We start from the raw sequence: 10,751 nt of genomic DNA, 5'->3' as shown, positions 1-10,751 counted from the left end.
AATATGACAATTAAGACTTTTTATTAGAAAAATACCGATTTGACTTGGCACAATAGCTCATAAATCCCACAGTATATAAAACCCATATGCTTGCATTGACATTCCAAAATGGTACACTTTGACTTTAAAGCTGAGATAAATAACCTAAATTGAAAAGATTGGAAATTTATAATAACAGATAAAAAGTATAATAATGAGAAAATACATGTTGTCTGCAGTTTGTCCACAAAAAATAGTATTTAAATATATTTATCTCAGCTGTACAGTCTACCAAATTAAATTACTTCAAATGTACAGTCCACACAAAAGATACAGAATATAAAGTTATTTTCAAGGGAAATAATTAGGTTATTCTTCAACAAGAAGTATAKGTGCATGTTTTAAGGTTCATAAGCTTTTATCCCTAATCAGAAATATTTTTTCCCAATGTCCCAGATTTTCACCAGCCTTGAACGCARCATTACTYGTGTCAATCTGTGGCAGTAAGAATGTCTCAAAAGACATATTCACAGGCAAACAGATCTGTGCACTTGTAAAAGTCGATGTGCTCACTCAAGTCTTGAGACTAATTTGTCTGCATATTATGGAATCAACTTGGGTTTGAATAGCCGACCTTATGAAACAAAAAAAAAAAAATCTCAAACCCAGTTAATTTGACAGATACTGGGCTGGAACAGAGTGTGGTTTTAGCATTTTGAACTTTGACAGATAACCCAGTTATTATGTTTTAAAACATGTTTATGTCTGTTAAGTTAAAAGATTAAATTACTATACATTTGTCCTTACTTCACTTTATTCAAAAACAACATATTTTTTTACTCATCTCTTTAATTTTCTGAAAACAAYAAACAGCCTAAATGCAGTAATAAATGACAAAACCCAACATAATATTTAACTTTAAAATCTCTTTTTACAGAATCCAAATTGCACAAGCTTCAGAGAGAGTTATGTTTTAATTAAGAAGTTGTGTTTTTCTTCACATCCTTTAGTGTTTGTTGGTGAGTCAGAGATGATATCACCACTGAAAACATTATTATTTCTATTAAACTTCAGGTCAAAGGAAACAGGTAATTTCCTTAAACTGGGAGTGGAATAACACATCAACACCTTCCTAAAGTAATTGCCTAAGTTATTTTATTTTCCAAGTCATTCAGGAAGCACAAAATACTTAACCAAAAGTGTACCTTGTTTTTGGAGATTTTTGACAAACTTGAAAAAAATGGCTTAGCCGGTAATTTTAGGAAGGCATCAAACCAGTAATCTCTGTAGCAGCACTGAACATTAACCTGTTAACTGTTTAATAGACTAAAGAACATATGCATTTAACTTTTACTCTCCTTTTGCTCAGTTTTTTTTTTTTATTTATAAGAGATTTAGCTTAAGTAAAAACACAGCAACACTTTAAATTCCTTGAACGGTTCTCAGTTACTTTGAAAGCACCAAAAATATTTTCTTTAAGGCTTTTTTTTCTGATCACCACACAAAATCTGGTTTATATAAACATTTTTTTTTATTGTCAGTAATGTCCCCCACTTAAAAATTTTATGCAGAAAACATACCAGAAATAGAAGCAGACAGTAATAAAAAATGAACAGATATGAAAATAAGATAGTATAAAGGATTTTTTTTTTCTTGATCTTTGTTGGTTTGTTTTTACAGTGAACAAGCACATCTCTTGGTGCATAAAACCCTAATCCCAGTCACTGCTCTTAGAAAGGATTCCAAACAGAAAGTAAGAAAATAATCTTAGTCTCTGAGTAAAGAGGACAGAATCTCTTCTGTGTCATAAATCCCACATCACCTCTGCTTGAACAATTTGTTCCTGTTGTCTCTGCAGAGGAATCATCATCCTGTTGAAAGAGGTGTTCAGTGGTTTGAGTCAAATATTCTCCATCAAATTCCCCAAACATCCTGTGGAAACACACTGTGTCATCCGTTAAACTTGTTGCTTGATAGCAGATGGGAACAGTTCTTGTTGTGTCTTTATTTTCTTCACTGTCTCATCTTCTCCTTTTCACCTGATGCCTAAATAAAGGAAAAATTTGAATGAAAATGAGAACAGATGAATTTGCATCATGCAAGATGAAGAATTTGTACACAAAAATAAAACTGATTGTTTATATGGTTTGGTTAGACTATTGGATCACATCAGGTGGATGAGCTAATAAATACCTGTGTTTAATTTGAATTTAATTTTTAACTTGTTTTAATTATTTTTATTACCAAATTGTAGTAGTGGGGCGTGCAAAATTATTCATCCCCTTTACTTTCAGTGCAACAAACTGACTCCAGAGGTTCAGTGAGGATCCCTGAATCATCCATTGATATCCTAAATGATGGATGATAAATAGAATCCACCTGTGTGTAATGAAGTCTCTGTATAAATGCACCTGCTCTGTGATAGTCTCAGGGTTCTGTTTAAAGTGCAGAGAGCATCATGAAGACCAAGGAACACACCAGGCAGGTCTGAGATACTGTTGTGGAGAAGTTTAAAGCTGGATTTGGATACAAAAAGATTTCTCAAGCTTTAAACATCTCAAGGAGCACTAAGCAAGCAATCATATTGAAATAGAAGGAGTATCAGACCACTGCAGATCTACCAAGACCCCATTGTCCCTCTAAACTTTCATCTGGAACAGGGAGAAGACTGATCAGAGATGCAGCCAAGAGGCCCATGATCACTGTGGATGCAGAGGTCTACAGCTGAGGTGGGAGAGTCTGTCCATAGGACAACAATCAGTTGTACGCTGCACAAATCTGTCTTTTATGGAAGAGTGGCAAGAAGAAAGCCATTTCTCAAAGAAATCCATATAAAGTCTTGTTTAAAGTTTGTCACAAACCACCTGGGAGACACAGCAAACATGTGGAAGAAGGTGCTCTGGTCAGATGAAACCAAAAAACTTTTTGGCCACAATGCAAAACTGCTGTTCACAAACGCTCTCCATCCAACCTCACTGAGCTCCAGCTGTGTTGCAAGGAAGAATGGGCAAAAATTTCAGTCTCTCCATGTGTAAAACTGATAGAGACATACCCCAAGTGACTTGCAGCTGTAATCGCAGCAAAATGTGGAGATACAAAGTATTAACACAAGGGGGCTGAATAATTTTGCATGCTCAATTTTTCAGTTTATTTGTTAAAGTTTTAAAAAATCCAATAAATTTTGTTCCACTTCATAACTGTGTTCCACTTGTTGTTGATTCTTCACAAAAGTTTACAATTTTATATCTTTGTTTGAAGCCTGAAATGTGGCAAAAGGTCGAAAAGTTCAAGGGGGCCGAATACTTTCGCAAGGCACCGTAGAAGCCACTAAATAACTTCACAACACACACACACACACACACACTCTCACACTCAGTTGGATGCTCACCATTGTCTGTGTCTGAATTTGGGCTGATGTGGTGTTTGTTGGTGCATACACACTCTAAGTGGTCCACCAACATCACCTGCACCTCCCTCAGCTTCGGCCGCCGTCGTACGTATTCTACCTTYGCCACCTGCCAGAGACAGAGTTCACAAACAATCAGAGAAGAAAAACTATCRACTTTTCTATCTTATATTAAAGCTGAAAACATGAACATGTCCAACTACTTTTCTTCACTAAAATAAAGACAGTTCTGTCGCCTCACACAGCAGACAGGTATGGGTCAGAGCTGGTATGCCAAATGATTTGTCCTACCTGATGCGGGCCAGGTCTGGCAAACACTGTTTTTAGGATGGCATGMCACAACTGACCCAGTTGTGGTTTGGTTTATGTGGTGCTGGCCCATGCATGGACTAACTCTGGCAAACCACATCTAGGCCATCATGCTTTGTGGTATCTGGGCCAAGTGTGGAGCAGACAAATTTTGCTATTTGTCACCTTAATCCCAATCAAAAGGCCATGCAAAGATTAGCCTTTTACTTAAACATTGACCCACCTTCGCAGTTAAACCTTTGGATTTATTCTAAMGTGAAGAATTGCAGCTGTTAGCCAATCAGTCATCATTCTAACAAATTCTACTTTTTTGGGCCAATATACCAAAAATATACAAAACAAACATACAAAAAGTATGAAAAAACATAATTGGACCACATTTATTGGATCACAATGAAAATAAGTGTTTTTGAATAAAGAATGTAGTGCATGTGTGAATACAATATTGTTGCTCAATCAATCAATCAATCAATCAATCAATCAATCAATCAATCAATCAATCAATCAATCAATCAATCCTTTTGAATTATTCCTTTGACTAAAGCCCTAACAAGTGGCACAATGACCTAAAACATGTCAAAGTTTCACCACCAAGTAGTTTAGGTTCTTCCCCAGAAAACAGTGTTGCCTRAATCTAGCTCAACATGAAATAAATTACTGAACCTAATCTAAACTTAAAGGAATAAGAATTAGATTAAACGATCTCTTCTTTTAAACTTGCCATTATCCTAATGAAAAGCTTGTTGTTTGTAGCCCAGTATTACATTTCAAATGAGTGTTTTCAAGGCAACACATCAGAGCTAAGATGTCAAAGCACAGGTTGTAACAATCTCAAAAATGCCAGGTTTCTTGAATAGATATTTATTTCTGACACCCTGAAATATGAGGTTTTCTGACTGTCATATCTGGTTAAAGTTACACGTGTACAGTAAATGTCCAAAAACCTGATCACAACCATATTTATCAAACATATCTTTGGAAAACTGAGTTCATGATGTTCAAATTAGATGCACACAAGTTTTAAAATCAATGTGAGCATTAGGGTTGGGCGAAATCGTGTTGTGTGCAATTAATCATCAGAAAAACTTTCGATTATTTTTTTGACACTTGATTAATACAGTTAATGCCACCCTGCAGACTGACTGGGGAAATCCCCAGTCAGTCTGCTTGATGCTCCTCTCTGCTTCATATGATGAACATTTAAAAAAAACATTCTGCAATTTATTTATCATAACTCCAGTTTTACGTGGTCTATCAACACAATTTGAAAATTGATGTATAGCCTGAAGTCTGTACTTTTGACACCATTTGGAACACATTTTTATAGAGAGCAAATCTTTCCCACTTAARTGATTTAAATTGGTCATGTGACTAGGATTTGAGGACGTTCAGGGACCAATCGTCAAATTAATCGTTATCAGCTAAATACCACAATTAATCGTGATTTATTTTTTGCCAATCTCACCCAACCCTAGTGAGCATCAATAGTTAGTGTCACCAATAGATATATTCCACAATGGTAATGCCAGGATTCATCGGGTTTGAATTGTGAAAGAGGGATTCAGGGAGCACGAGACATCATTTTCACACAGTTATTGGCTCCACAGAGTCCATTGAGAATGTTTGGGATGTGCTGGAGAAGGCTTTGCACAGCGGTCAGACTCTACCATCATCAATGCAAGATCTTAGTGAAAACCTAATACAACACTGGATGGAAATAAATCTTGTAACACTGCAGAAGCTTATTAAAACAATGCCACAGAGAATGTGAGCCGTAATCAAAGCTAAATGAGGTTCGGCCAAATATTAGAGTGAGTGACTTTATTTGGTGCTGACCTTTTTTTTTTTTTTTTTGGCCAGGCAGTGTATTTGCATCTCTCTTTTCTTTTTGTTGTTGAATACTGGGGTCAGAAACAGTTTTCATTGTATTTAAACAACAACTCTTCCATTGTCATAAAGCTGAAAAGTTATGAATGCATCACCTCAAAAAGTAGACTGCATCAATCCAGAGTACCCAGTAAACATGTGGTTTTACATGAACTAATTTTCTAGCAAACGTCTGATATGGGTTTAGATGTGTCTGTCTGAGACAGCGAGCATGAAGCGCAGACAAAATGTTTCCTGAAGTTATTTCTTCACTGTGTAAACAGATGGGTGTGCCCGCTCTTGTTCGGATGGAYGAGCAGCTTTCACGCTGACAAGAGGTTTGATTTCACTCACTGTTTGCTTTCAACACCCCCAGTCCRCACGTTCTGTCAACACGGAACATCAGACCACAGCTGCTGAAACAGTTGCTCTTTAATATGAGTAACCCAGGTGTAAAACTGCAGCAAAAAATATGCAAACAGTGTCCATGCTTYGTGCTCACGTCTCTGATGTGGAGCCAAATCAGTGGACTTCCAGGTCTGATTGCAAAAACATCTTTGCTTCAAGTCTGAACAAACTCAGACACAACCAAGCTGAGACTTGAATTTACAAAAAAAGAAAAAAAAAAACACACAAGGAAGGAGGTTCAGTTGAGGTAAAAAAAAAACTAAGAAAAAAATAAGTCCTGACATCCTGCAGAAGACTGCTTAAATACAAAACCTCATGCTTAATTAAACCAACAGTGTTTTGAAGTGGCTTTCTGTGGACGGGTAATGAACAATTATTATCTTACCGGTTAAAGATATAGCTCTTTGAACAGCTGCAGTCGGAGGGAATTAAGAGTTACTGGACTGACAGGCTTACAGCTGGTCTGTGCCAAGAACAAMGTGGATTGCTGCCATAGAGATGAATGTAAAGGCTTTTATAAATCTTAGCACCAACACAAGATTTACAACAAATAATTCAGGTGTTAAAGCTCGAAATAGCAGCAGCAGAGCTGGCTGTAGCAGTTTTCTTTCAGGAACTTTCTAAAACATCTGCCAGAACGATAGCRAATGTAAACCACTGGCAGTGTCAAAGTTCTTCAAACTGCATTTATACTAAGTGGCATGAAGCTGTGCCACATACTAAGACAAAAGATTAAAAATGCTGGGATGGGCAAAATGGGTAAAAAATGGGCAAAATGCAAACACTAAAAGGGATAATCTGATCATTTTTGAAGTGATTTAAGCAGGTTATGCTGAAAATGTCTTAAAAAYCAGGGACGGATCATTTATCATTTCTTAGTTTTATAAAACAACTTTTTAAAGGAACAACGTACTTGTGTGAACAAAAACGCTACGTTGTTGAAAGCAAACCTCTATCTATCTTTTCTTCTTAAAAGCTGGTTAATACTTCATGAGTATAAAGTATGAGCATATATATATGAGATGTTAAATATGTATTTATTTACATGGTTGCATGACAAAAGTGATGCCACTTTGTTCTCACAGACACTGCAACAACAAGCTCCTGAGTGAACTTTTTCCTCACAGGGGTATGTATCAGTTATWATGGGATTGGTCAGAATTTTGCAGACATACTTATGGGAAAAGGCAGCTGAGCTACTTTGCTCTCGTTTCACTTCAACTTCTCTGCTGAGTTAAAGAATTAAGATGACAGCACAATTTCTGGAGGTGTTGTCATCAGCACAAGATGTAAATTAGTGTTTCTCACCAGTTGACAACAAAAAATATCATATATTCTAGTTCCTTCTCCTCTTCTAACATATTTTATTTATTTCTCTCCTACAACCCATGCATCATCATCACATTTACCTCTGTCAATCATGTTGTTGTTGTGTTGTTTCTGTTTGCGTATGACTTGTGCTGCAGAGAGAAAGAAAAAGAGCTGACTAGGACTTCTGCCCTGCAGTTTCTCTGAGTCTAAATTGTCCATATGAAATTGAACATCTCACACCATGAGTAAGAACAGATTTCTTAACATCTGACAGAGTATAAAGTCTTGACATTCGAACAGCCAAAATCATTGTCGCAGTTGCCTGATGGAAATTGCATCCTTTTTGATGTCTGTTTCTGTAGGTGTGTAGTTAAACGGCCAAAAACCTATGGATAGAGAGCACAGACGTGCACGGAGGAAACTGTCTGCCACAAGCTTTAACTGTGTCACAGTCTGTGTTTGTTTTCTTGGTTTTTCTAGTGTTTCAGTGTTCCCCTGTGTTTCTCTGCCCTGTAGCCCCGCCCACGCTCACCTGTTTCCTCTTGTGTCTCCTCCAGGTGCTTCTCATTTGTCCTCATTACTTTCCCTTTATATTTGGTGTCTTGTCCTCATTCTGTGTTTGTTCATTGTACTGTTCACCAGTCAGTGTGGTTGTCATCTGTGTTCCTCGTGCTGTTCCCTGAAGTCTACGTTTTTGCTACCACGACAGCCCTCCTTTGTTTATTAAAATACTTTTTTTTACTTTAGATTCTGCCTGCACTCAGCCTCACAAACTGACAGATTTGTAGTAAAAGTTACGGCAGATAACGGAGTGGAGATTTTTTTTCCCCAAAGTGTTGACTCAATAGGAAGAAATCCCATGCAGTGRCGWATCCCAYAGTACATGGTCAGCCCGTGACATAAGCAGTATAGGCAAATGCTAAGGKKSYKKYCMWCTAGGGGGCACAACAAATGGAGGGTGAAATAAAATAAATCTCACCAAAACGGCTTGGGCTTGCCCTGCCTCAGTGGAAGGGGTTTTCCAGGAGCTCGGCGCAGTGTKTCTCTGCAGCAATAAAAGGTGTGTGTGAACAGGAACATCGAACAACCACGTGACCGCGCGTCGACTGTTCGGCTTTGGATCAAGTATACTGGACTCTCAAGTCAAGCCTTTACCTCCTGTTCTGGGACTGATGTCACTGCTAGAACATAACTTCAAATGTGTCTAGAATGTTTTAACAATAACTCATCACTCTGATTGGTGTCAGAACTGCTAATTTACACATTTGGATGTGACCAGTCAGCCAATACAGGCCTGTGAGTGACCCATATAGATTAGATTACATGGTGTATGTCCAACAAAATGAAAAGTAACTTTGACAAAACAGAACAAAAGTGCCATAATTTAGGGATTGCATCAGCAAAGCAGCTCTTTTTATCCTGTTTAAAACACTTTAACTGGATTTAGCTGCACATGCAACATAGGCACAAAAAGCCAGTATTATATAAAAGGAAAAAGCGTGGTTGCCGGTAAAGTGGCAGGTTGGTGCCTGTACCAATCTTCATACCAGCAGGCTGCATATAGCTTTATTTTTTATTAACACAGATGTGGTTCTTTGGAGAGTGGAATGTTAGATATCAATCTGCAGACGTGCTTTAAGGTTTCTATATCTCTGTACAAGTGTTACCTAAAAGGTGGTCAAATTTCAAAGGATTCAGAAGCAAACAAACAGAACCAAGAAAGGGTTTGTTGTTTTTTTATTTAAAAGTGTTCCTTCAGGGTAAAACCAWAGTTAGATGTTTTTAATTATGTCTGAGTGGCTGCCTTTTTTATTTTGAAAAAAATAATTAACGATTCATCAAAGTTTGATCTCGACAGCTTGTTTCTGGRAGCGTTTTATGACATGAGAGCATCTGAAGGCTAATTGATGCTCATCTGGCTGGAACAAGGTCACTCCAGGTTTCATTATTCAGTCAGACAAATTGAGTACAAATAAAAAAACATGATTAGAAGCTGTGTGCATGTTTACAAAAATACTAACCCTAACCTTTGCTAAAAAAAAATAAATGAATGATTTTCTTTGTATTTGACAGAAACTAAACAACAATCCAGCCTCTGAAGTTACAGATTCCTTACTTTATCATATAATAGACGTTAATGATAATTATAATTTTAGTGCTGATTGTTTTCTTTCTTCGTCTCATGCATGGACACACCGCCTGAACCTGGATCCTGGTATGTTCCTTCAGGCTGTATCTGAGTGCAGCTGTGCCTTTTCACCCTCTGAACTCTGAATAATCTCTGCACATGTGAGTGACTTTATTTTTGATTTCCTCTGTGAGCATCTGAGTCAAGCTTTAGGAGGACAAAGCACAGAAAATCAGACTCTTTGGTTTTTTCCCTCTTGATCTCTGACAACATTCTCCTTAAAACTCAGCTTTTTTTACAATCATCTTTATGTTTCTTCTACTTATTTGAACTGTTTGTTTTAAAGATTCCACTATAGTCTCATCTTGGTTTGGACATGTGCAGTTCAGGGACAGTAAAGTGATACTTGAGTAAAAGTACAAGTATCTTATCATAAAAATACTTTGGTTAAAAAAAGTCTTCTCTAAAATATTACTTGAGTAAAAAACTTAAAAGTATCTGATATTTTTTGTACTTAAGTATCAAAAGTAAAATTCTGACACAAAATCTACTTACCGGTAAGTATTAAAAGTAAAAGTACTGAGTAAAAGTGAGCAGTTAGATTTTCCAAAATGACATGTATTGGGAGGTGACTTACCCAAAAAATATTTTTTTCTAACTGTGTGCAGCTGTGATGGGTTGTGTACAAGCTAATAGGGTGTCAAAATGGTATATATTTATACTTCTCATCCAAACACAATTAAATTCACTCTATACAGGAGACACAATTTATAGTTTTTTTAAGTAATAACAACTCCAAATAAAATAGGAGTAAGGACTTTCTACTTCTTACATTTTTAAAAAAAGGTAGTGACAGATAATTGTGTAAAAATGTAATGAGTAAAAGTAAAAAGTACGTTGAAAAATATGTACTCAAGTAAAGTACAGATAACCAAAATTTCTACTTAAGTACAGCAACAACAAAGTATTTGTACTTTGTTACTTTCCAACTCTGCTTAGGGACAGAAGGATGTTAGAGATGCAGCTGCAGGAAAAGGACAGTGAGGAGAAATATGGATGCAGCTGGAGAGGACATAGAGGAAGATGGTAAGTGCATGGAGGAAGATGAAGTGAGGACATGGAGGAAGATGAAGTGAGGACATGGAGGAAGATGAAGTGAGGACATGGAGGAAGATGAAGTGAGGACATGGAGGAAGATGCAGTGAGGACATGGAGGAAGATGAAGTGAGGACATGGAGGAAGATGAAGTGAGGACATGGAGGAAGATGGTATGGACATGGAGGAAGATGAAGTGAGGACATGGAGGAAGATGAAGTGAGGACATGGAGGAAGATGGTATGGACA

The 10,751-nt window shown here is 37.0% G+C and overlaps 1 protein-coding gene across 1 annotated transcript in view; it reads right to left on the bottom strand.

Moving 5' to 3' along the window:
* Window positions 1-720: 720 nt before the first annotated feature.
* The window catches only part of LOC106522509 (platelet-derived growth factor subunit A), a 17,550-nt gene continuing 7,519 nt past the window's right edge, over window positions 721-10,751 (bottom strand). The window contains exons 5-6 of the mRNA XM_014015540.1: window positions 3,368-3,494; window positions 721-2,025 (exon numbers count right to left, since the gene is read on the bottom strand). Coding sequence (XP_013870994.1) covers window positions 2,015-2,025; window positions 3,368-3,494 — 138 coding nt within the window. The 3' untranslated portion in view covers window positions 721-2,014. The remainder of the gene's footprint in view (window positions 2,026-3,367; window positions 3,495-10,751) is intronic.

Source organism: Austrofundulus limnaeus, unplaced genomic scaffold (assembly GCF_001266775.1).
Source record: "Austrofundulus limnaeus strain Quisiro unplaced genomic scaffold, Austrofundulus_limnaeus-1.0 Scaffold130, whole genome shotgun sequence".
Classification (NCBI taxonomy): domain Eukaryota; kingdom Metazoa; phylum Chordata; class Actinopteri; order Cyprinodontiformes; family Rivulidae; genus Austrofundulus; species Austrofundulus limnaeus.
This window is presented reverse-complemented; position numbering and strand designations above follow the sequence as displayed.